The 26215-nt window shown below is 58.4% G+C and overlaps 1 protein-coding gene across 3 annotated transcripts in view; it reads right to left on the bottom strand.

Moving 5' to 3' along the window:
* Positions 1–26215, bottom strand: part of PFKP (phosphofructokinase, platelet) — a 52096-nt gene that overhangs the window by 4151 nt on the left and 21730 nt on the right. For 2 of the 3 annotated variants that reach the window (XM_026478686.4, XM_057304624.1), the window contains 18 exons: positions 24537–24614; positions 21880–22069; positions 20810–20975; positions 19722–19766; positions 19423–19531; positions 16527–16622; positions 15176–15268; positions 14527–14652; positions 13225–13289; positions 12767–12836; positions 12491–12637; positions 10971–11041; positions 9819–9906; positions 9133–9285; positions 3228–3392; positions 1593–1654; positions 1161–1272; positions 125–224 (listed from right to left, as the gene is read on the bottom strand). In XM_026478686.4, the coding sequence (XP_026334471.2) occupies positions 125–224; positions 1161–1272; positions 1593–1654; positions 3228–3392; positions 9133–9285; positions 9819–9906; positions 10971–11041; positions 12491–12637; positions 12767–12836; positions 13225–13289; positions 14527–14652; positions 15176–15268; positions 16527–16622; positions 19423–19531; positions 19722–19766; positions 20810–20975; positions 21880–22069; positions 24537–24614 (1936 nt within the window). Of the gene's footprint in view, positions 1–124; positions 225–1160; positions 1273–1592; positions 1655–3227; positions 3393–5098; positions 5252–9132; positions 9286–9818; positions 9907–10970; positions 11042–12490; positions 12638–12766; positions 12837–13224; positions 13290–14526; positions 14653–15175; positions 15269–16526; positions 16623–19422; positions 19532–19721; positions 19767–20809; positions 20976–21879; positions 22070–24536; positions 24615–26215 lie in introns of all 3 variants that reach the window. The other variant, XM_057304625.1, reaches the window with a different exon arrangement.

Raw genomic sequence — 26215 nt, forward strand, 5'->3', positions numbered from 1 at the left:
TGCCTTTTAGGAGTCCCTCCGAATGACAGCCTTGAAAGTCACGTAGCAACTGCAGAGCGGGGCCAACCCGCGCGACGCCGGCGGCTCCAGAGCGCCGTCCCCGCCCCCAGCCGCCGCTCCCTACCTTTGCCCGAAGCCTCCTTCAGTTTCGTGCTGATCCACTGCATGGCTCTAGCGGAGATTTTGGTTCCAAAGTTTCTGTCAAACGGGGAAGGTGCTCCACCCTGCGGGCGTCAGGGTTACGGGAGAGGTTACCGAACAGCCACGCTGGCCGGCTGCTTTTCAAATGCGGTGAAAGGTACGAGTACTTAACAAAATTCACATCATGCTTTTAAGAGATTTAGGACCAGTAAGCAGGGATTTGGGGGGTTTTGTGTTTTTGTCCTTGCATGTTTTTACCTGCTCGTATGTAGCTGGGACCTGCAGCCAGAGCTCAGCCTCGAGGCCAGCTTCCCCGTGCTCACCCCCACCCTGCGTGGGGCTGCGCGGCTCGCAGCTTCATTACTTTCAGAGGTCCCATCGGGATGTCTTAGTCTTATTTTGGGGTAGGGAGCTGGTCAGGGTTTCCATTCAGAATCGGACCAACCCTGTGGGCGAGCTTCCATAAAAATACACACATGCAGGGACGGACGGCCCTTTGGAATGGATGAGTAGACCCTAAGTTAAAGAGCCTAAGATAGCGGGGGGAGGGGAAGTAGTGCTGGGACCGGGACAGGCACGCATTCCAGCAGCTTCCGCCCTTAATCCATGCCCGCGTCCGGCTTTGTCATCTGGGGCATGCTTACAAACCAAAGCACACCCCAAGATCCCTTCCAGACCATTCTGATTTTGTGCAAATCTCAAGTTTCATTTGTCTGATACGTAAGTAGTTACTAAGGCCCAATACTGAAGTATTTAATTTGATTAGGTTTTTCCAATCAACCAGCGTCACTATGTGAACATCGATTGTTTTCCTTAAAACACCCATCTACCCCTACACAGAATTTCTGAAGTTGGCGGTATTGGGTAAGATTTTGAAACGGAACCGTAACCTAGGAAAGTAAATGCCAAGATATTTAAAAACATCTCATGAGCGCACATTTTTCCCCATCACAGCTAAAACAAGGAACGCGTGTCTGCAGCACCTCCTGGACGGCGGCCTGCCCCGCAGCGGCCCGCACCTGCTGCATGTGGCCCAGCACGTTCTTCCTGCAGTCGAACACGCCCTTGCCCTCCTCGGAGTACAGCTGGTAGATGAAGTCCGTGGTGTAGTTCTCGCTGCAGCTCTCGTTCCTGCAACGAGGGCGGACGCGGGTCAGGGCGCCGGCGGGGCGTCAGCCGGCCCGGGCCCATCCCGGCTACACGTGTTCTTTAGAAATGCCAGTGGCTTCATTAAAGAAATGGCCTGGTGATAGCTTTAAAATAAAACTGCAAGGCGAAAGTGAATTTTTCCAAAGGACCCTGTAGTTACGTAAATGTGTGCGGTTTTTAACGCGATGCGCTGCTGCCCCTCCTGCATTTCTTCAGTGGTGAGAGACCGCCCCGAGGGTTTCGACCCTGTAGCCGGGTGGTCTGGCAGCCCGGGCTCCGTGACCAAGGACACGCGTCCGTACCTGAGCACGAGTCCCCTCTGGATGGTGGTCTTCATCTTCTCCGTCAGGTGCTCCACGTTGGACTAGGAGAGAGCGTTGTTTGTCCGTCAGACGGTCGTCTCGGAGCCGGTGCCCGCTGCCCTGCGACCCTAGTGCCACCCGCGGCAGCCAATGCATCCGGGCTCGCACCGCAGCGGGACAGGACAGCGCGGCGAGCCCAGACCCGGGCGCAAATGGAGCAGAAGGGCCCAGCACATGAGGTCAGGCAGCACGCTCGGCCTGGGAGGGCCGTGCTCACCTGGGCACACGGACGGCATCCGCGGGCCCGGCTTCCCTGCAGCACGCTTTCCAGAATAGAGCTTGCCCTCTGACATCGCGAATTCCCGTCACCTGTGCACTGGACCCGCCCCGACCAGGCGTCCCCTCGCCTCGCCCGCCTGACGATTTCTCCCTCGGAGGGAAGACTGGCGTACCTGCCCTCGTACGATCTCCTCCCTGCCTAACAAGGGTGCGGGGCCAGAAGCTGGTACAGATGTGGATTTGCGTACAAAGTGTACGAGGAAAGGAACCCGCATCTTGAGCACAGAAAACGTGCGAGAAAAGGTGTTTGCGGGTAAGCGGATCCCATTCGTCATCACTGGTTACGTGTCCCTGTGCCGGAGCCCAGACATGGCTGGCCGAGCACGGTCTTTAGGGGGGTTTCTGAAGTACGAATAGGTTAAGTCCGATAACGAATAAAAACATCAAGCAGGCCTCTACTCGATTTATGTGGTCCAGAAACATAAAAACACTTTCAAATCCCTGTGCTCACTTCAGCAGCACAAATAAAGTCATATTCGTATTTGTGTTTGAGTTGTGTCTGTCTTACTCAGGCTTATCCTTGTCCAGTGCCCGCCTGGAACCTTCCCGCCTGCTCCCCTCACACCCCAGCCTCCTCCTCCCACCCCAAGGGGGCTGCAGAGCCCGGCTCCCCTGCACTTGCCACTCGCCCCCCGATAAAGCTGGGGCCGAGGAACCCCTGGAGATTTGGAAAGTGCATCTCAACCTTAGGATCCCAGAGTGAACCCTGATGTCAGCTGGGGCCCCAGATGCTGATGATGCGTCAGCGTGGGGGGGGGGGGGCATCTGTTCTGACAACGGTCCCACCCTGGTGGTGTTGCTGGGTGTGGGGCAGGTGTGCAGAGAAGCTCTGCCCTCACCCTGAAACTGCTCTAAAAAATACATCGTTAATTTAAAAAAATCTTTAAAGGAAACATGCAACCAGAAAGAGCAGACTTTGAGGTTACTTCTGTCTTGTTCTTAGTGCCTTAAGCCCACCGCGCTGTGTCCTCACCGGTCCCACCGCCCCAACGGGCGCCGCGCACTGCCGTTACACCCAGCCTTCCCGGTGGGCAGGCCTCGGCGCTCAGGGAGGATGTGCTCCCGTGAGCCTCCCGCGCCGACGCCCACAGGGACAGCGGTGTGACCCGCAGACGGACGTCTAACAGGAAGCTGGCACCTCAGCTCATGCCCCTCAAGGTGGGGGTCACTGAGAGTGCATACAACCGGGTGTCCCGTCAACCCCATCGCCCTCCCCTCGGAGCCAACCACCATGAGTGCGACAAGGCAGCAGCACCAACCACCGTGTCACCCAGGGGCCCCGTGGCTTCGACGTACCTGCAGGTCTCGGATATCAAACGGCTCCTCGAAAATGTAGGCAGCGTCGGCTCCGGCGGCGAGCCCCCCCATGTTGGCCAGGTAGCCACAGTAGCCCCCCATGGTCTCGATGATGAACACACGGCGCTTGGTCCCACTGGCCGACTGCTTGATGCGGTCACACGTCTGGCCACAGAGAAGGACACGGGTCATTCCAGCGGGGGGGGCGGCCGGGGCTGGGACGCAGAGATAGGCTGCAGACCCCGGCGCCACCCTGCCCTCGGTGGGTGTGCTCACCGTCCCTGCGTCCTGACACCGCCCACCGTGGGGGGCCTGGGACCAGCTCACTCTAGCTGCCCATGCAGCCTCATGGGATGTGGGCACCGACAGGCTTTATGGGCTTAGTGGGGATGTCTGCCGGGTTGGTCCTTCTGAAAAGCTCCCTGTGACACTTGGGTTTTGGTCATCCTCAGTCTATCCCCAAGCACTACAGCCCGTGGGGGCAGCGCTACTCGGGGCTGGGTGGCTCCCAGACAAAGGCCCTCAGGAGTCTTCCAGATGCTCAGACAGCGCATCTCCTAAGGAAGCGTCTGCCACGGGCCATCCTCGGAACACAAGCTCAGGGACGAAACAGCAGGCCCACCCATCCCCCCCTTCCACGGCGGCACGAGCGCAGACCACCGCACCTGCTCCAGGGGCCACAGCGCCCGCGGCTGGCTCTGTCCAGGACAAGTGCTCTGATCCCACTCCGGCGTGCCTGGCCCCAACGGCTTTAGGTACACATTCCAGCCTCGCCCCAGCCCAGCCCACTTCCAGCACCAGCTCCAGCCACGTCCTGCCCCCGGGGAGTGGACGGGGGGGACAGCGGCCCTCAGACGCACCAGGTCCTAATCCAGCAACCGCAGCCATGCCCCCTCAGTCACTAAAACCAACACTGACAAAGCCTCAGCACCAGAGGCAGCCCCACCCTGCGCTCGGGGTACATGTAGGGGACTCTCTGCCTTTGGGGGGACAGGGAGGAATCCAGGAGCACTGACGTCCCCGGACCAGCCCTGTTCATGGTGGGAGACGCCCTGCAGTGGCAGCCAGACGGTTCTCCCAGCACCGTCTCTGGGCACGGTCCCTCTGGAGTCGAAACTCGGGGTTGCAGTTCCAACACGGCTAACGTTTTGTCACACATGTTTTAAAAACATAAACTGTGTGAAAAGATTAGGTGGAGCTCAGAACAGGGTGAGGACAGGAAAGCGCCCGTGGACCCGGACGGGGATGTTCCAGAGAATCAGGTGTCTGCTGAACGGGTGTCTCTGGAGCCCAGGCGACGTGAACGTCAGGAACACGGCCCACCCCTGGCCGCTGTCCCTCCTCCTGTTGGGGGAGGATCACGTCCCACAGCCACCCGCCGCTGTGCTCGCAGAAGTCCTCAGCTCCAACCAGACGGTGGCCAGGGCGGGCCCTGCCGGACCCCCGAGGATGGGGACCCTCCCCGGGAGCAGAGCCTCCCACCGCACGGCCAAGGGCGTGTCCAAGCCGCGGACATGCCTGCGCTCCCCTGGAGCTTTCACATTCACACGCACAGCCTCCAGACTTGCACTAAGCCCCCCTCGCATGCCACGTCCAGGCTGGCCGTCCCCTGAGCACGAGCGCGAGCCTATTGGACACAGCCCCAGAGAGACCAGGGTCTCTTGTTTTGGGGTGTGCAAGAACGAACATCACCCGAGGACCATCCTTGTTGACGGCGGGCGGTAGGCTCTCCCTATGCTAGGAGTTCCACTGACGGACCCCGACAGGGACCCTAACTGTGGCTCATTCCTTCTGCAGCATCCGGTCCACGAGAGGGGAAGAGAAAGACCCCCCGAGTCCGCCAGCCGGATGGAGCCACAGGGCCCTCTTACCTCCACCACGGCATTGAGGCCAGTGTCACAGCCCATGCTCAGGTCTGTGCCCGGGACATTGTTGCTAATGGTGGCCGGCAGGATGCAAATGGGAATGCAAAACTCCTGGTGGCGGTCGCACGCGTCGGCAAACAGAACGGCGCTCTCGAAAGCCTGAAGCAGCAGTGCGGGCCGTCAGCGGGGCGTCCCCAGCACCCCCTGCGAGCTGCATCTGCGGGGCCGGGGGCGTGGGAGCTCCGGGTCTGCCGTGAGGGGAGTTGAGGGCGCGGAAATGCTGCCCCAGGGCATGGCCCTCCTGGAGGAGGGGACGCAAGCAGGCGGGAAGCAGAGCAAGAGCCAGGGGAAGCATGTTAGTGGTGCAGGTGTGAACAGCCGTCCTTCCTTGGCCGCTCGGAGGCAGCGAGGGAGGCCAGCTGGGAGGGAGGCCAGCCTAGCAGCTTCGTGCGGTCAGCCTCGTTAGGGACCGAGCACCAGCGTGAAAGGCAGCCAGCAGGGCGACAGGCAGCCACTGGGCTGGGGAGCCTGGCGGGCACGCCTCTGCCGTTCCTGAGCCCTTCCCAGACCTGACACAGTAGCGTGCAGGGGCCGGAGCCCAGCGCTGCTTGCGAGCCCGACCAGAACATGTTTGCCTCCGAGGTCAGAGAGGGGGCTGTTCGCAAGCACGCGGCAGAGCTTTGCGGTCTCGGCCTCAGTGTTAGCCTGAGTGCTCGTTAGTGGGCACAGGCCCACTATCCACCGTCCCTGAACCCACCAGGCTGGCTGTACGGCCGGGCGGTTTGAGAGACCACCCACAGGTGCGCAGACGCCTGCCGGGGCTGTACGCATCCCGCCTGCGTGACCACAGCGCACCTGTGGCAGGAGCGGGCACAGACAAGGGGGGCGGCCCAGGCCTCCCGGAGAGGCAGGTGCTCTCCGGGGCCTCGTGTTTCCCCGCAACACATCGGGTCCTAGAGCGGCTGTGGCCCAAGGACGTGTGGATGGCGGGCCTGTGCTGGGTTAGTCCAGGGAACGGCCAGGACTCAGGTGAGGGGTCTCTCCCCTGCCTCGCGGCCCCTCCACCTTCGCCCTCCTCCACCTCAGCCTGGCTCCCCGTCCCCGCACGGACCCTGCCTTTCGGCCCCTAGTCCAGCTCGGGCCCCGCGCGGAGTGCTGGCGTGGGCAGGCATGCAGCCGGCTGCCCCCGGGAGTCACAGGGCAGGCTCTGAGGCCAGGAGGGCAGTTAGCATCACTAAACCCGGCATTCCGTAACCGCCAGAACTTTCTATGTTCGGGCTCCTGCTGCTCCTCTTTTTCCCTCAATCTCCAGGAAAATGACTGGGACCCCCCAGCGGGGACGGGGGACAGCCCTGCCAGCAGAGGGAGGGGGACGCTGGAGGAGGCGGCTGGCCCAGGTCCGGGGGAGCGACGTGGGCTTCTGCTTCGGGCTCTGAGCACAGGAAATTTATAGCACAACAGCCCTGCGCTAACACCGAGAAAAGACAAGACACTCCGGGGGAAATAACCCTGGCTCCCATCTCCTCGTGCTCCTAACTCGGGGCGGCCACCCTCCCGGCCTCCATGGCAGCACGGGGCCAGTTCTGGGGACGCCAACGCAGCCCCCCCCCCCCCCCCCGCCGAGCCGCGCAGCCACGGTGGGACAGCTTTCTGAACCCCTGCTTGGAGGTGCCAGGGCCAGCGCAGCCTCCATGATGCACGAGAGGTGCAGGGGTCTGTTCTGAGTGACGCACGGGTAGCCGAGTGTGTGCGCTGACGGGGAGGACGTCACCCGTGAGGACAGCCACGGAAGCGCCCGAGAACGCGACACGTCAGGGGGCCTGGGCACTGCGGACACTGGGGCCGACGGCTCCCTGCGGTGGGGCTGTGCCGAGGTCCTGGGGGTCAGCAGCAGCCGGGCCGCTACCCACCACGTGCCAGTGGTGCCCCCACAGCCCGTTCTGGCGACCAAAACCATCCCCAGCATTGCCGACACGCCCTGGGGGCAGAGTGCCAGCGGGAGGGCGCGCAGGGCAGCCGGTGCGTCTGGACAGGAGGCCTTGGGCCCGCGGCTGGCCCGTCTGGGAAGGAGCTCCTGGGTGAGGCACGCAAACCCACACTGAACTCACTCTGGTGCTCGGTCCCTCGGGAGCAGATTGGGAAGGACGCAGGGTGCCCTGGGCCCCGTCCCCTCAGCCCCCCGACGGCACGTTTCCAGCCTGCCGCTCCCTCTACACGGCCAGTCCCGCCGGGTTCCAACCCAGATCCAAACCTCCCGAAGAACACACGACTTCACTCTGGTTTGCACCAACACAACGCTGCAAGAAACCTAGCGACATCCACACGCCACACCCGTACCCGGTCCCCACAGCATCAGACACGCTTCGCAGGCACGGGGGCGGGCGTCGAGGCCCCTCACCCCGAGCATCCGGCTCACCCCGGGTCACAAGCCAGGACCGGGACCTGTGCCAGCGAGCCCACGGCTTGGGGCCTCAGCACACATGCACACCTTCTCGCCTCGCGAGGGTGGGCCTGGCATCGGCTCGGACACAAAGCTACCAACCTTGTAACTGGGAAACTGGCTTCAAGAAACTCAAGCGAATGAGAAGCCAGATTTAAGAGATCACGTAAGAAATTTCCAAATCCCTCCAAGGCGAGCAAGGTGGACCATTCAGTTTCCGTATTTCGTGTCTCATCTTTATAACCTGGAAACCATGTTTTGTAGCAGAAAAGCCTGGGACTTTAAAGTGGGAGACTCCTGGCTTTGTGCCAAAGAGCGTACGTCCTATGTCACGGGGAGATGAACACCAGCTGGGGCCAGGCCATGCCGAGGACAACTCCCGAGTCCACCCCGCCCCCACCCAGGAGGGTTCCAAGCAAGTGACAGTTAGGAACCATGAACTTGCAGTAGCTTCCACTGAGCGTAAGCAGACGCAAACTCCAGCCAGGGGCAGAGAAAAGAGCAGGAAAACACGGATGACGGTCACGCACAGGGAGGGACAGTGACCCTTCCACGGAAGGTTGCAGCCTGATCAGGAGAAGAACTGGTTCAGAGCAGCCAAAGCAGGAGCCACAATCACCAGGACGGCACGCGCCACGGCCCGGCGGCAGGTTAGTGGTGCAAACAGGGACGCTCCAGCGTGGACACACAGGACACACGGGGCAGGGCTTTTTAGTAAAGAAACCACAGAAAGTTGAAAAAGCTCAGAAAAGCAAAACAAAACAAAACACAAAAAAGCAAGCGCTAAGCATTACTCACCATGTGAATTTTATTTAAAGAGAATTTCTTTTATTTACCAGCACTAGAGACAAATTTGATCCCATGGGGTTAAGAATGAAAATTCTAGAAAAACACTCATGGGATTTGTGTCTCACAAGGAAAATAAAGACTGGAGAATTTACTGACGATTTTAGATGCCAGATTAAAAAGAAGGAGACACGTATCCTGTTACGGTGCTTTAAGGTCCCACGCCACCGGACCCCGGATTTACCGTAATAAATCACATTACGGGGTGGGGTGCCTCCGTGGCTCAGGTCCTGGGATAGAGTCCCGCATCGGGCTCCCTGCTCAGGGAGGAGTCGGCTTCCCTCTCTGCCTGCCACTCCCCCTGCTTGTGCTCTCACTGCTATCTCTGTTGCTCTCTCTCAAATAAATAAATAAAACCTTTTAAAAAATTAATAAATAACGTTATGGCAGTGAAGTAAATTTGGCCCAGGCAAAAAACCCCTAACTTTAATGATTATCCGAATCATAAAACCCTAGCCCACCTGGCTGAGCTATGATGTCCCGTTACCCGCTGGGCCTCGGCAGGGACGCACCATCCTGGCCGCGGAGCAGGAAAAGAGGTGGTAAAAACAAAAAAACAAAAACAAAAAAAACCTCTGGGCCTTAGATTAGAGATTGTCACACTTTAAAAAAAAAAAGAAAAAGGAAAAAAAAGACTTTTCTGGAAACCAGCCCAGGTCTCGCTGCAGTCTCTAGTGCGTGGCAGATAAAAGCGGGCCAGGCGCCCTGCGGGTTAGCGTCTGCGGCTCCTGCTCTGCTGGCCGCACAGACTTACGTCGGTGATGGTGTTCAGGGCGGTGTCTGCGCCGATGCTGAAATCGGAGCCCGGCACATTGTTGGAGACCGTGGCGGGGACCATAACCATAGGGACACAGAGCTCCTCGTACTTCTCCCGGGCAGCTGACAGCTCCAGCAGTCCCAGGTAGGCCTGTCAGGCAGTGTGCAGGTGTGGGGGGAGGGGGGGGAGGGGAGCAGAGCGGCCGTTAAAAACACAGGAAAGCGGTAGGGTCACCAGACAGCGTCACGCAGAAGTGACACCACATCTCCTGTGGGCAAGGGTCTCATTATTTGAGGTCCTTACGTCTTCTTTAAAGCAAGTGCAAGGGTTATTAGGGGATCGGTCTGCGGTCCAACACGCAATTGGGAGCGATAGGGCCACGTAACCGCCCTGCTCTCTGACGGCCAATGGGCCTCGGATTCGAGAGAGACGATCACTTCTGCAGACTTGAAACGCGTGAGAACTCACGGGAAAGATGCATCCCAAGTGGGGAGTCCCTGACTCGGCTGCTCCGTGGCTGCCACCTGAGCGTCCCACCGCAGCGCCACGACTATCCAGTGGCCCCCGGGCTCAGGGACTACCACCCCCCACCCACCACACTGTGCTTGCCAGAAGCCTGCCCACGCTCACCCCCAAACCTACAGCACTGACAAGCCAGCAGGTGCCCAGAGACAGGGACGTACCTCAAATCCACCAATGATCAGCAGGGCGTTGATACTGTGCTTTCGCATCTGTGTGGCGATGTCCTCCAACGACTTCCCAGGCAGCGTGCTAGAAAGAGTTCAGGCAAGACATGAGGCCAGACAGACCCCGCCAGCACCTGGTGTCCCCACTGCCCCCAGCCCCCAGCCCCGGGCCGAACACTGCAGCCCCCACGAGCAGCCCTGGCTGGACAGCAGAGCTGGGGAAGAAGTCCAGGGAGTGCATTTAAAACAAAACAAAAACCACAAATGGGAAGAAACACTCAGCTGTGCAGATCCCTGACCTCAAAAAAATCCTAACGCCACCTCAGAAACTAAAAAAAAGCACTATTAAAGCTTGTGAATACTCATAATAATTGTTTGAATGGAAACTTCCCGTCCGTGCAGCTCACCCAGCCCGCTTGCGAATAAAGCCGCACGCGCTCCCGCTCGCTACTCCTCTCCCGTTCTGTCACCTAGAACCAATGGCACGCCAACGCGGAGGACCAAACACACGACCGCGGGCCAGGCCGCATCCCCAGAGCCACCGACACCTGCCCCTCCTCTTTCCTTCATGCAGAGGAGACGTCTGAGCTTTCGGTACATTTAGAAGAACTCCCGGGACAAAACTGCGGGGCCTGGGTGGCGTGGGTGGCCTGAGCAAGCAGGGGCCCCGCGTCTAGAGCACAGCTGCCAGCTCGGCCCTCCGGCTCAGCCAAGAGCAATGCCTGCGCTCAAAAGGCGTGCGCACGTGGGTGTCACAGCCGGTCGGAAGGGGCCCGGGGCACACAGGTGGACATGTCTGCTCCTGGATGGAGCCCGGTGTCCCCAACAGCAGTGGCAGTGAGCCGCCGTGGGCTCCGCGGGGACTGCTAGCAGCCACCATGGGGCTCTGCACATCAGCGGAGAGCAGCGATACTGGGAGAACAGTCCCCAAGTCACGTGCCTCGTCTCTGTTCCAGGGCACATCTCGCGGGCTCCCCAAAGCACGACCCAGGTCCCTCACGGGGGCCGGGCTGGCACGTGAGCCAGCACCAGCTTCCTTCAGGATCCCCTCCCGGGACTGAAAAGCAGCAACTTCTGTGCCAGCTGCTCGTCTAGGATGGGAGTCCTTCTCCGTCCTAAGAGCAGGTCAGAATCGAGAAGGGGAATTACCGTTTGGTCCCGAGAATGGAGCCTCCTTGGCCGGTCCAACCTCCGACATCCCCCCAGCCGATCTCCTTTATCTGGCGTGCAGACACACGGTCGAACAGGGGGAGTGACAAACGAGGGAGTCAGCTGTGCAGAGGGCTCCCAGGTCTGCACCCTCAGGAGGGGCACCTCCCCAAGGGCCCGCGAGGCGCTCGGGAGCTGCCCCTGTCGTGACACTGAGCAGGTCAGAACCCAGGACACCCAGGCCCGGGGCCTCCCACCACGTACCCCCCACCATGCAGAGCAGATCCAGACCTCGGCTGGCCATGCTCTACGCACAGGAATGAAAGAAAAACAGATATTGTTTTTCTTAACTGATGTAAAAGGAAACTTCTGTAATTAAAAATTGAAAGAAGTCTAAGGACTACAGGTGAGCCAGCTAGGTGTGGACATACGCCGTCTCCTGGGCTGGATCCCCTCCCTGCTCCTAAGAGCAAAGGTCTCGTCCACCGACCCAGGCGCCCTGGGGGTGCCCGGATTCCTCCCAAACTCCGGTGTTCAGCCCACGCTTCTTAAAGACCCTGAGCACAACCCGCCTGCTCCCCAGACGCCTCACCCCAGGGCATTGAGTCACCCCTCCACAGTCCTGTCCTGCTCAAAACCCTCGTCTTCTCTGAGCAAAACCCAAATTCCTTCCAATCACTACAAGCCACCTGGCCCCATCCCCTCCTACTCCCCTCGTCTGCTGCTGCCCTGGCCGTGTGAGCCCGCCGTCCCGAACTCCCCCGGACCTCGGCGCTGTCCTCGCCCAGCCAGCACGTTCTCATGGCCTCCGTCTCCAGTCTGAGACTCCCCTCCCTGGGGCATGTCTGTAGGGTACCAGGACAGACCCCTCCTCTGGGTGTCTCTGCAGCGCTGGTCCTTGTCCGCGATGCCACGCCCTGTGCCCCCCGGCTCGCTCACCATCCTCTCCCTCCCCAGGCTACAACCCGCGGAGAGCGGCTTCACTTTCTGCACCAGCTGGCTTCCCCGGGGTAAGAACTCAGTGCACTGCTGGGTGCACGCTGCAGCCTCAACCACATTATCTAAGCCCCTACAGCGTGGGACCTCGTGTGACTTGGTTTCTGCATAAGGAAAATGGGGCTAACATCGCAGGTTTACAGATCACGTAGGAGTACTGAGTATACATAGTAAGCACTCAAGAAGTGTTTGTTCACTCTTTCCACCAAAGCTTTTGTCTGAGTGCTTGCTGGCCCCGTCCCACTCCAACGGCACAACAGCCTCTGAGGCAACCGGTCCTCTTCCCTCCTAAGGCCAGAGCCCACGGGCCCCACTAGTGCCACTGTCTGCGGACCCCAGAGAAAATCGGGTGGTGTGTTCCACGCGGAGTGTCCCTGCAGGGCCCAGAGCGCGTACCCCAGGACGGCTCTAGCGCACAAACCGTCCTGAAGAGCCGCGTCCATGTTCACCGTGTGACAGAGCCCTAGGCTCGCGTCCGTGAAAGGGAGGTCGTCCACTTCCCCAGACGTCCCCCAGGGACTCACCTGGCCTTTGGCGAAGCCCTCAAAGCCGTCGTAGATGGCGAGCATCTTGTGCCCATCCGCGATGCCCACACGCACGGCCGAGCGCACAGCTGCGTTCATCCCGGCGGCAGGCGCCCCCACGTTTATGACGGCCACGTTACAGTTGCTCTGCAAGGCAGGGGGCACGCTGTGTCCGCGCCACACATGCCACAAGCGCATGGCAGGTGTACATCCCGGGAGGCGCGGGTCCGCGGGAAATGTGGGATGGCTCTCAGGACAGTGCGCAACGTCACCTACCTTCACGATCTGATCGTCCGGCAACTTGATGGCCAGCCGCTTGTAAGTGTTCAGATTGCTCTCGAAGCTCCTGGAAGGAAAAGCGCCATCGGGCCCAAGGTTAGAGGGTGGGTAGAACGTGAGGGGCTCCCCTGGGAGAACGGCCTGTGCCAGACGCAGACAGGCCGCACACACCTGCTCGGGGCGCTCGGGGCAAGGAGGCAGCCCTGGTATTTCCAGTGACAACGGGTACGTGCCACTTGCCATCTGCACCTTGCTGAATTCTCAACAACCCCACCGGCCAGAAAGCAGACCGCAAACCAACCAGTCCCCCAACTACCCATCAGGGCCCTCGAGCTGCAGAGCGGCGCCCTGCGGCCTGTGCCAGCCTCCGACGTTGTCCCGTGGGACGGAAGGAGCACAGCCCTGGAGCACGTGCGAGCAGCAGCCCGAGGAACGCAGGGCCCTCGGACAGTCACCTCCCGCGGAGCTGCACAGCGTCCTTGAATCTCCTCTCGTCCATGGCCTTCTGCACTTCCTGGGTCTTCAAACACATAAGGCAGAGAGAACATGTCAAGACTCAGACGTCTGTGGATGACATGGGCTGCCGTGCCCTGCCGGCTCCTGTCCGCCCGCCCCCCTCGCGCCGACCTGGCAGCCCAGGTCAGCGAGTCACCTGCCACTGCCGGCTACAAGGGACACGCCCGGGCCTGCCCGGCTCAGGCGGCTTGGTAAAGACGGATGGGGGGGGCAGCAATGCCGGAGGGAGATGCTGAAATCTCCAGGACAGCAAAGCCAGAGCGAAACCAGGCTCCCAGACAACCTTCTGAGCAACTCCTAATTTGATTCTGGCGAGGAAGAAGCACGACAGAACGGCCTCTCAAGGGACAGGGTCACGGGAGGTAGGGCAGCAGTGGGGGGGGGATGCGGGGGAAGCGTTCACGCCTGCCTCCGCCCCTCTCAACGTAAGGATCTCGGGCAAGTTACTCCCCTTCTGAACTTCAACTCCCTCAAAGGCGCGCTAAGAGATAGACCCCGACCTCCACTGTCACCGTGGTGAAAGGAACGTGCCAGGCTCTTGACAGACAGCGGGTGCACACACGCGCTCGCACGCACCTGCGGCTGCGCGCGCTCGCACGCACGTGCGTGCAATTTACCCCCAGAGGCTTCTGGAAAGTGTGTTTCTATGGCTACTTTCAGTAAGTTCCTGGACGTAATTACGTAATCACCTAAGTCACACGATACATTCACTCAGAGCTGCCGGAAACGCCAAGGGAAAGGACGGTCACGGATAGGGTTTTGCAGAGTAAAGACAGGGACAACGTCTAATGCAGCTCACGGCCACCTCCTCAGCTGGCCAAGGACCTAGAAAACCATAACCCGTTTCTCTACGTCCGGGGCACCTCCTCCCGCGGCCTGAAGGAGGCCAGGGCACATCAGGATGTCTCCGGCATTAGCTGCTCCATGGCCGCATCTCCGATTGGAAGGTCCTTAGCGGACAGGCGGGCAGGAGCAGCTGAAATCGGAGAGCTTCAGCCTCAACCCCCTGCCCCTGGGACTCCCCCAGAGTCCCCACAGACCTGTGTTCCTACGCGTCGTCCTCGTCTGCACGCATTCCCTCCTGACAGACTGACCTCACCTTAGTGGAGGCTACGCTACGTGCCAGGGACCCGCGACCTCAGAGCCTCCTGCCTCCCCGCGGGTAGCAGCTCGTGCCCGGGGGACGCTCACTGAAGCCCATGTTGGACTGATCCGCGAGCGTGTGGACACCCGGAACTCACCATCTGTACGCACTCCACCAGCGGCAGGCGCACGGCCTGGTTCCCGCTCAGCGACACCACGCAGGCCGGGGTCTCCGGGGTGGCCTGGAGAAGGGCAACCACAGCCTCCACCCCCATGCGACTGGCCTGGAAATGACCCATCACGAAGGTCAAAGACAAGGCCAAAGGCCAAGGCAGCATGCCCTCCCATCCCCCGCGCCACAGAGGCACCACCAGGGTGCTCCCAGCAGACACATTCGTGAGCCAACCTGCCTTCCATCCTCCTGGACTGGGTGTTACTTTTAACCCGCCTCCAACAAGGAGATTTGGACCCCACTAGGAAGTGGCTGGTGCGGGGTAGTGAAGGGAAAGGTCAGAGGCGCAGAGAGCACCCCAGACCAACACCCACGAATGCAGACTGGATCTCTGCTGACCCTGGGGCCTGTGTCTAGACACCTGCACGCAGGCTTTGTTCTCTGGAGTCCCCGTCATCCTCAAGCCCCAGGTTTGGGGAATCTGTGTGACTGGGGGCCAAGCCTGGTTAGCATGTCCAGGACAGGCCACCCACCCATGGCTCAGGCCAAGATGCTCCGAGCGGGACGGTCTTTGTGGCAAACCGTTCCTTCTCACTCTCAGGTGAAGGCACCTGACAATTTCCACCCTCACTTACCAAAATCCTGTCAAAGGCCGAAGGAGTCCCGCCTCTCTGCACGTGTCCAAGGATGGTCACCCGCGTGTCGTACCCCAGCTGTTTGACCACGAGCTGCAGGAAACACAGCATGTAACACAGGAGGTCACCTCGTACAGGGTGCTGGGGCCCCAGAGGTCTTTCTACTCTTGCTTCACACCGATGTGGAAAAAAATTCTAGTTTCTAAATTTAACTTCCTAAAAGGATGTTTAGTTTAATGGTGAGCTGAACTTTTTTTAAAAAAAGAATGCTTTTTATTATCCCATAAAATCTTCGTCTCTCCTACCTTGCAAATGAACACTAGTAACATGATTTTTAAAAAAGGACACGGCCCCCCTGATAGTGTACAGACGTGGAGACGTTTCCCTGAGTCACCCTACGCCGGCACAGCTCTATATGAAAGGCACGCCGTGGTCAACCGAGGCGCCCCCTTGGGCTGGGCCCCACGAGAGCGCCGCGGGCAGCTGGGCCAGGGCCCTGTCCTCACCGGACCTCAGCTCCTCCTAAGAACGACGGGGTGGGGGTTACGTGCAGCCTGCGGCCCCTCTCGCTCTACTAGCACATGATTCGCTCTCAACTCTGCTTAAGTGGGAAAGAAAACCTTTGCCCGTGTGACTTCTATCCGTGCAGGCACAGCGCCTTCACAGACAGCTCCCCACACGCCGAGGTTCGGGTGCTCAGTGCGTCAGAGAAGGAAGAGAAGGCATGACGGAGAAACTACTTTGCAAAGCCAAGCTGATACCGTCCTTTGCTGTGATGGACAGCTTCAACCTGCCCATCTGTCAGTCTGTCTGTCTCCCCAGCATTCCGTCTAGAACGTGCGCAGTCACCTGCCCAACTGGACAGCCTGGCCCATCCCTCCCGCCCCCCAGGGCTGGTGGGACAAGCCAGCACCTTTGAGCGAGCGGCGCAGCAACAGGACCTCCTGGGTGGTCCCTCCACGGGGCCGGGCGTGGCACAGGTGCAAATGTAACAGGTGCTCTCATCTGCAAAAGCACCGAGGCTGCACCCCCCAGCACCCGAGCCTCGACGCTGGCGGGGCAGCTGGCGCCTGGAGCTGGGACCCCCTGTCCCCACCCCGCTGCATCTCCCCAACTGTCAGGGCAGCTCTGGGGCCTCTGGGAATATTCCCGACAATGCGGCGGGAGCTGCAGGAGACTCATGCCGTTAAAGTCATGAGTCATTACGAAAACATCTTTAAGTATCAGGAAGAACAAAAAGTGTTTTCATGATAATAATACAATGTTCCAAACGCGAACCCTGCCAGCCCCGTTAAAATCTCCCATTTCCAGGCTGGCGCCCGAGGATAATTGCAAAATCCGACACACTCACCTCCTTGATTTGCTCAGAGGTAATAGGTTTATTTTGGGTATCTATGGCTCCCTCGGCCACAATGATGATATTCAGTCTTTTTTTCCGGGCACGGTTCTAGAGGAAACAGAAAATGAACACCCTCAAACACCTAAACCGTTTTAACAACAAACAAATCCAGGGCCCTTTGCCCCAGGTGAACTGGCCTCTTTCCAGGTAGAAATCGTCACCTAATTTCGCAAGCGGGGTTTCCGACCATCTGGGCAGGCAAAGGCACTCTGGGCGCGTAGCTGGAGGAGGCAGGGGGTGGGAGGGACCTGTCAGATCGCCCCAGACACCGGCCAGCAGCCAGGCAGACCCAGGCTGGGGCCCATGCTCCTTTGCCACTTGGGCCCAGAAGCAGTGAGCTCAGTGATGGGCCCCTGCAGCATGTCTATACTGCAAACCAGGCTTCCAATCTCCCCAGAAGCCAGAGCTTCCCACAACCCCACTGTGAGCCCATCCGTGAAGGCTGGCCGCTGCCATCGGAGCTCAGAGCCCTAGGCCTGCGCAGGGGGCAGGAGGGGCGAGGAGGAGCGCGCGGAGGTCGGGCAGCCACACCTGCTCGGGACCAGCCAGGCTGGCACAGCGCCCACACCTGCCGTCCCCAGAGGCTCACGGCGGTCGTCATCCAGCGACGCCCTGAAATCATTCTCTGCAAGTCTGTTCTCTACCCCATCCCAAGTCAAAGACCCTTCCGTGGGGGCTGTGGGGCTCAGTGTGGGCAGTGTCACGCAGGGCGTGTCACCCAGGGGGCGGTTCTGAGCAGGCTCGCCCATCCCCCCACAGGGCATCTCGGGCACACCTGCTGTTTGGTGCTGGGCTCTTTGCTTTTTAATAGACAGAAACGTGTTCGTCTTTGAAGAGCCCACTAGACAGAAGTATTTTCTAAAAGGTGTACAGAAGTGGCTACAGAGGGATCGTGACGTGTTCACGAACATGGGGTTGGCCACAGAGCTCCACGTCATCCATAAAACATATTCCAGAGGCTTACAGAACAGAAGAGTCATCTACACACGCACGGGAAGATAAGCCCTCACGCCTGGACAGGTGTGCGGACGCCTCCTGCCGCCCCGCCTGGAGGCATTCATTCCCAGAGCGCTCGCGACAGCACAAGGGGCCAGCAGCAGTGCCCCGGGAACTTGGGACCTGGGAACGTGGGGTCACCCTGTGGGTGGCAGAGCCGAGACCCAACCCTAGGACCTGTGAGGCCTCAGAGAGGCCTTCCCTCTTCACACCGAAATGCCTGGGGTTTGGGGCATGCTCTGAGGCTTGCTAACTAGGCCAACATACCTGACTGGATATTTGGGGAAATTCTTACAGTGTCACATCCACGACCAATAAAAATTAATTACAGCTAGGATGAGATCAAGTGTTTCTGCACAAGGGAGTCCAAGCCATCTGCCTTACGTCCGCCGACACTTAATGTGGGGACCCCAATACGTTCTTTTTCTTGTCCTGACAGTTCATGACATCTGAAACCCAAGGAGGTTTGCAGACAAGACCACACAGCTACGGAAATAACAGTCAAATCCCAAACTCAGCACCTAAAAACCACATAGGGCCTGAGCCCGACCACCGTACCCCGACCTTCTGACAGCTGTGCACGGCCTCGGAGCAGGCGCGCATGTCCCTGTCCCCAAGGGCTGCTGCCAGAACTTGGCCTGTGACCGCAATGCCCTGGACCAGGCCTGGGACTGTCAGGGGGGAGGAAGGAAGGACGGCCGGTGGAGACAGGCAGGGCCCCTGCGGGGATGCGACCACAGGTAACATCCCGCGGGATTGGTGATGTCCTCAGAGCCACACAGAAGTGCCAGTCTAAGACCAGTGCCACCCCTCATGTCACACAGCCAGCCATGAATCATCCCACAGGAGCTGGCCCGCATCCCCAGGTCGGAACTGAGAAACAAGGAATGGACCCATTACGTCCACAGCAATACTGGGACTTGGGGTGTTCCTGCATTCCGCAGTCTCCCGCAGCTGAGCCCCACCTTCCTGTGCGCACGATTGTTCCCAGCAGAGCTACGGCGGTCAGCAGCAGCTCCTCACGTCGTGTTAGGTCAGCAAAGCTCACTGGGCACGTTGCTCAGGATCCTTTCTTGGAACCTGTCACCTTGAAGGTGGTGGCAATACCTCACCGCACACGTGACCTGGCTGCGTGCAGAGCATATGTGCTTGCTGAATACAGCCATAACTAGCCTGTGCCATATGCTTACATTATGCACCTGCAGGACGGTGATGATGTGGCCGGGAAATGCACCCGGCGCCGGGATTTCTGTCCCAGGAGCTAAGCTCGTATGCCCTCCAGAAGCCTTCCCGCAGGGAAACGCGCCCTCCACTGATAATGCCGGGGAGGGGGGGACACAGGCAGCCACAGACCACAGACAGAAGGAAAAGCCTGGTTCCGAGTACCTGGTCCACCATCACACCTGACGCACGCCCAGCGTGGCGCGGACTGCACAGCCCAGGAGGGGCTGCGACCTGAGCCACGCAGCACTCTGCACAAATGCAATTTGGGGTCAAAACACGGGTCTGTCCACACTGGTGAGTGGAGACGGAACGGGAGACAGATTTCCTCCCCAACTCCGATTTCTCTTAACAGCCATCATCTCTACTTAAGACTTTAAGTCAAACTTCAGCTGCTGCTTTACGTGAAAAACAAAGTTTTGGGGGTTTTTCTCCGGCACCCTTTGCGACACGGGGGAGCAGCTGGACATACAAGTAGCCAGTATATGCAGACCCTACATGACAAGCTCGAACTCCCTTTAGAACCACAGAGTTTCCACCTGCTTGTAACTGGGTCCAAACTGGGAAGCCCACAGGCTGCCACGCATGGCGGTCAGAGCCCGGCCATCAAGGGGCACAGGACGCACGTTACCTCTGAGAGCTTGATGCACATATTCTCCTGCCAGCCTTCTTCTGGTGGGGATTCTGGAAGGAACACCCAGTCCGCTCCGCAGGCCAAGGCGCTCACCAGGGCGAGGTACCTATTTGAAAACAGCACCGATTCTGTAAGGCTCCGGCCGGGTACCCACAGCTCGGAGACGACCCTGGGCAGTCTGGACACGAACATGCAGCAGGAACCGCGGACTCCTGCCGGGGTGGGGGTGGGGGATTCTGCACCGTGGGGCACAGAGCTCTCGAAGGACCATCCAAGTTGTGTCTACACATACGTACCCACAGTGTCTCCCCATAACCTCGAGAACAAAGGTCCTCTGGTGGCTGGAAAAGAGACAAAGGAAAGACCCACTTACCATCCCTGGGAACAGCATGAAAAGCAAAGAGGAAAGTACTTTTACCGCCAGGTTGTACAGAAAGCCTGCTTCATGATGATGGCAGGCACCTAAGCTTCCAAAAAGGGCCCGTTTTTACAAAAGTCTATGCCACTGCACTAGCATTTCGAGCTCTTACGAGCAAAGGGGCTTTGTTTGGGGTTACGCACTTTACAGCACGTGTTTGCTCGCCTACACACACTCCCACTCCCAGGACACCTCTGCGCTCCTGTCGAGGAGCAGGACGGGCTGCATCGCTCAGCACACATGGGACAGGGAGCCGGCCCGGGCTATGCCCTTCCAGGGAGCACGCCAGGTGCTAGGAACAACTGCTGGGCTCGTCCAAAGCCCACGGGGTCCTCGAGCACCAACTGAGCCAGAGGACAAGGGGCCACATCCAGTCCACTGTTCCTGCAGGACACCTTGCACAGGACCTCCCCTTATGATTATTTTGTCCCCTCCAGGAAACACTTTTTTCTTCTAAAATCAGGGGTAAGAGTAAACAATGGGAAGTAGTTTTCTTGCTCTGGTTTCTAACATTCAGTAACAAGACTGTATCAAAACACGGGTCTCGGGGGGCGCCTGGGTGGCACAGCAATTGAGCATCTGCCTTCGGCTCAGGGCGTGATCCCAGCGTTCTGGGTTCGAGCCCCACATCAGGCTCCTCTGCTATGAGCCTGCTTCTTCCTCTCCCACTTCCCCTGCTTGTGTTCCCTCTCTCGCTGGCTGTCTCTATCTCTGTTAAATAAATAAATAAATCTTTAAAAAAAAAACAACAAACAAACACGGGTCTCGGGAACCCTCTGGGGCCAGCACAGACGTCTATATGGCAACACAGAACACCCCTTTGAAGGAAATACCCAGAGCCGGCACTGAGGTCTACACCACAGCACAGAACACCCATCTGGGGAGCCTTCCGGGGCCGACACAGACGTCTACACCGCAGCACATCTACCCCAACGGCCCCTCCCCGGGCTCCCGTGCACCTGTTACCTCTGGGCAGTGGTCATGATGGCGTCAACGACCTCGATTATCCTGTGCAAGGCGGAGTCGGTGCCGATGGTCATGTCGGTCCCGCAGAAGTCGTTGTCGATGGAGCCCACCATGCCCACGACGTTGAGGTGCGCGTGCTGCTCCACCTGCTCCTCGTTGAGCTCGCCTGCGTGGGGAGCAAGCACGGCCGTGACCGGGAGCCGCGCCGACGCCACGGGCGCCGGGCTGCTGAGAAACAGGGCGCCCCGGGGTTCCAGACCGGCTTCCTGCATTGGTTTTGGTTTTTGAACCATGGACAGATGGAGGAGGGGGGCGAGGGGCCAGATGGGCGCATGGGGGCCTGACACTAACAGAAAGGGAAGGGTCTGGACCCGGCGGCCGGCGGGTCGCACCCGACCTCTCTTCGGCCATGGCCTCGGGCACGTGTGCCTCTGAGTGAGGACGTGGCCACATCACAGAATTCGGTACTTAGGGACACTGGTTTCTCCATACGTGGGGCTGGTTGTTGGCAGGGACCTCAGCAAACACTGCACGGCTGGCAGATGTGCTAAATGGAATGAGGACAGGCAGGGACCCAGAACACAGGGGTTCCCGAGAATCCTGTCCCCCGCAGCCGGAGAAGTGGCACGGGAAGATCTGCCAGCAGAGCATTTGCTCCATGTGAACTCAAGTCTTGCAACAAGTGGACATTCAGGAGCCCGCGGCTGGAGCAGGAGGAACAGAGTGGTGGGTAAAGGGCAGCCCAGTGCGCCCTCCCTCCGCCCCCCAGTTCTCTTCTGCAAGGTGGGGACACACAGGAAACCTAGCTCATATGGCCTTCATGAGCACTGCCCGAAACTGTGCCGTGGGTGGGCAGTTCCTGGCACGGAGCAGGACCAGGAACACAGAGCTCATTGCTCTCAGAGGCACAGGGTCAAGTCCGCAGGTGGCGGACAGAAGAGTTGCGCCATCACCACCTAATGCCTCTCTACAGTCAGATGGGTGAAGGTCAAAGCTCTCTGCAGGGAACAGAAGTGCAACGGAGGGAACAGAAAACCCACTAGAGCAACACGCAGAGGGCAGGGGTATACCATTTTGGGCCAGCTCTTCCAGCAGCCCGCTCCACTCTTTCCTGAAGATATTGGCCCCTGTGAGACTTCCGTCCCCGCCGATCACACACAGGTTGGTGATGCCCCGCTGAACCAAGTTATGAGCAGCTTTCAGGCGACCTTCCCGAGTGCGGAAGGCTTTGCAACGAGCACTGCCAATAATGGTCCCTCCCTGGAAAACACATAAAATCACGTGTATTCATCTTCCTCCTGCAGGAGAGGAAGCAGCAGAGCTCAGCACGTGTGAATACCACTGTATACACACACGACTTGCAAAATCTAGGTTGCCCTCATGCAATCTTTTAAGTTGGTCAAGCGTGGGTACAATGGAGAAAGGCACCGGCGTCACGCCCAGGGGATGCCAGGGAGGGTCTGGAGACAAGGACCGCCGTCAGGTAAACATGCAGATGACCCAGCCATCCAGGGGGCCTGTGGTGGAGCAGTACAGTGTGGGGTGGCCGGACCCCACGCCCACCCAGCCTCAGATGGACCCAGCGCCGGCCAGCAGCTGCGGCCAGAGAAGCGGCGTGTCCAGCAGCCCCCGGAACGAGGCCCCTGTTCCATCAGAGCTCACTGTATGTGCAGGCAAGACAGAAACCTGTGAGCCGAAGGGGTTTATTTTTGCCCATCTGCCCGCCCCACCCTTTTGAAAGGGTGAATCTTCAGAGAACTCAAGTTGGATCATCAAACTCCGGAGAGCGAGAAGTCGTGATTTTTCACATTTGGTTTTTCCAAAAGGAAAGATTCCTAGTTGTACTTGGGAAAAAAAGCAGGGTTGCTCTGCACACACCACCAACGCGCTTATAAAACCCCCGTTTGTGCGTCTCCTTCCAGTGCAGGCTCCTGTCCTGAGCCAGGCGCCCCCCCGCAGTGTGGTGACGCGAGCGTGGTGAGATGGCGTCAGGGCACAGCGCGGGGCAGCCGGGCGAAGGCTCGGCCACACAGCAAAGATAAGCTGGTTGCCTGGACTTTGATTCGATCAAGAGCCACGGGAGGCTCATGTGACCTCTACAGTCGGAAGCTGAATCAGTGGCCCCTGCAAGGGGAGGGGTCACAGGCCGGGGCCTGGGGCGAAGCTGCAAGTGCGGAATGCAAAGAGGGCGCCCCTCCCTGCCCCCACCCTCGGGGCACCGGCCCTCCTGTCTCCCTGGGCAATCACAGGTGCACGCCGCTCACGTCCCCAGTCCCCACCGGGGTGACGGAGATGTAACAGCCTCGCACATCGTGGCGTGGATGTGAGTGGATGTGATGGTCGCACACACTGTGACGTGATTGCCGCAATCAGGCTCGTGGTGATCAGTTCACGTCGTCAGGGTTTTGGGTCGTGAGCACTTTCAAGAGCGACTTTGAATATTATCATCACTGTACGGCACTGTGAACAGTTTTACTGGCATGAAACACGGTGATTTACGTGATCGCCATACTCCTGTCCGTGTGTGTGTGTGTGTGTGTGTGTGTGTGTGTGTGTGTGTGTGTAGAACGGAGGCTTACTCTCCCAGCGGCCTTCAGGGGTACAACACGGTGCTATTAACCACAGTCGCCGTGCTGTGGGTTCCATCCAGAACTCCCTGTCGTCAGCCTGGAAGCTGGTGCCTGTGACGGGCACATCCCCGTGTCCCCTCCCCCAGCCCCCGGCAGCCACTGCTCGGCTGTTTCTGGGAGTCAGCTTTTTCAGATCCCACACGTAAGTGAGATCGTAAGGTACATGTCTCTGACTTATTTCACTCAACACAACGCCCTGGAGTCCCACACATGCGCCCCGGCCGGCAGATTTCCTTCTTTCCTATGGCTGCATAGACCCCGGTTATATCTGCACGCCACGTCTATTTGATCCATTCTTCTGTGGCGCCAGCACCGTCAGCGGGGCGGTACCAAGCTGGTTTCTATTTAAAAAGTACTCAGCATGAGTTACAGTTAATACCCGCGTTTCAACAGGTCACGAGTGAAGGGCTTTCCATCAGGTCCTTCTTTCCGCGTAATCTGCCTCTGCAGGGATCTGGAGGCTTCCCTTAGCGCCCCTGTTTGGGGAATTTATAGGCAGGAAACACCCAGGCAGGTTTCTTTTAAATTCAAAGTAAGCAATTGTTTTGCCTAAAACGGTACTTGTCTCATTGCTGCGTGCACCGGAGCAAGTCGCCCCCGACTGGTTCAGGCCAGAACCCGGAGGCTGCGGTCCCACTGAATCCCCCCCCCCCCCGCCCCGCCCAGGGAGGAGCCGTTCCCAGGCTTTGTTACAGGGACACCAAGCGGCTCTCAAAATCCAGCAGGCGGGGGGTAGTGGCCGTGAACTCAGCACCACAAACCAAAGCCACCTCACTATTAATCTGGTCTTAAAAAAACAAAAACAAACCCGAAATCCACTATAAGGACCACAGGGAACACTAGTGATCACATGTAGCTTTTTACTGCAAGAACAATCCTCTGTTTGCACGAGGTAAGGCTTTTTAAAAATTTTAATTAAATGACAAAGTAAGGCTGGTTTTTTTGTTTGTTTGTATTTTTACCGTGTACATAGGTGAGAATCATGCCAGCCAGCCCATTAATCCCTGTTAAGCATTACTGGAGCCTACGGGGAAAAGGTTTCCAACTCAAAGAGGGACTTACTTTAGAGAAACAGAGTATTGGAAGTCAGCACATACCACTTGCAGAATGCTGGAGACGCTCTCCCAATTGGCTTCGACAATGTTTTTGCCGCCATCGACCATGCCTTGGTAACCCTGGGGGAAGAGAACGGAGATCCCTGTAAAATGGGGCTAAACTCTCGTGGGACATTAGATGGATCTGTGAATTCTGCAAAATGCAAAGGATGAGGACCCCGAGCCCCGAAGAGCCCAGTGGTTAGGAGCAGTGCCAGACGAGCGCTGGTTCCAAGCCTTCGATGCGCAGAAAAGCCTCCCGACGGAATCTCTGATGAATGGGAACTTCTTGCCAGACTGGGCTGGACTACGACGGGGAGTAAGAGAGTTTATCACCTAACAGGGCCTGAGAGCCTGAACGGGCAGAAACTTACCCCAAAACTGTTTGTAATTTAACAAACTCACACGCAAACAGTGGTGTCAATCACATCGCATCCAAGAGAGCATTCCTGTTGGGGCCTTGGCTGGCCCACACAATCCACACTGCTCTAGACAGACAGACACACCGTCTTTCTGAAAAGCACCGCAGACGCCCGTCGGCCCGGCCCTACTTTCCAGGCAGCCGCTGACTACCCCCAGGGGCGCGGAGCACGGATGTGAGCGCTCACTCTCGCCGGGAAGCCCAAAGACCGTGACCTTCTGACTCCCAAAGACCAGGACCTTCCGACTCCAAGTGCATGTCGCTTCCCCCCTCTCCCCAGGCTGCACAAGATCGAGGAATCTGGAAACACCCATGTGCGTCTTTACCTGTGTGACTCTCTCCCCAGGACATTTAACCTTACAAAGGAACGGGAACCAACCGTTTAGAAAGTTTATCGTTACGGGGGATTCAGATCTCCTAACCTAGTGAAGGTCAAGAGGAAGGAAAAACAAGGATTAATCAAAATGAAATGGCCCACGGCGTAGACAACCACGTGTGGAAGTTAAGAGCACGGGTGCCTTTACGGGCCACCAATGCACACACCGGTGCTTACAAGTGTCCACTTCCCGCCAAAAGTGCGTTACCATATCATGTAATACCCTGGGTCAACACGTTGTACTTATTACTATGTACCACCTATCAACGTACTGTGTACAGTACATACAATGCATCGATATATTATCTTTATGTCATGAAACACAGTACTGATGAGGTTGGGGACTGTCGGTGAGGTTCCGTGGGGTGGAGTCCGGAGCCGACGACCAAGAAAGAATTCTCGAGGCGTCTTTGGTGCGAAATGGTGGTTTATTAAAGCAGGGGGACAGGACCCGTGGGCAGAAAGAGCTGCTGCCCCGGGTTGTGAGGAATGGCCTATTTTATACCCTCAAGTGGGGAGGGGGCTAGGGATGGCGTAAGTCTCTAAGGAATTTTAGAAGCAAGGTTTCCAGGACCTTGAGGGGGCTAGCTGTTGTTGGGAAAAGCTCATTTATTACCGTCTAATAAAACCTGAGTCATGAGACCCTTCAGATGTATATCGGTGGGCCGTATGCTTGGGGGACGACTGCCAATATGTATCTTGGTGGCTTAGAGATAAAGAAGTTTCCAAAGGAATTTTTATACGTTAAAGCAGACTTACAGGATCTTGGTGGAGGGGAGGGGGTCAGGCTAGGACTGCCTTTTGCCCTTAGCAAAGTATTAACATGGAGGCAGCTGAGTTCCTAGAGGAATGTCACCGTGCCTGTTTCAAGGACTTGTCAATGGG

Source organism: Ursus arctos, unplaced genomic scaffold, assembly GCF_023065955.2.
Source record: "Ursus arctos isolate Adak ecotype North America unplaced genomic scaffold, UrsArc2.0 scaffold_30, whole genome shotgun sequence".
Taxonomy (NCBI): Eukaryota; Metazoa; Chordata; class Mammalia; order Carnivora; family Ursidae; genus Ursus; species Ursus arctos.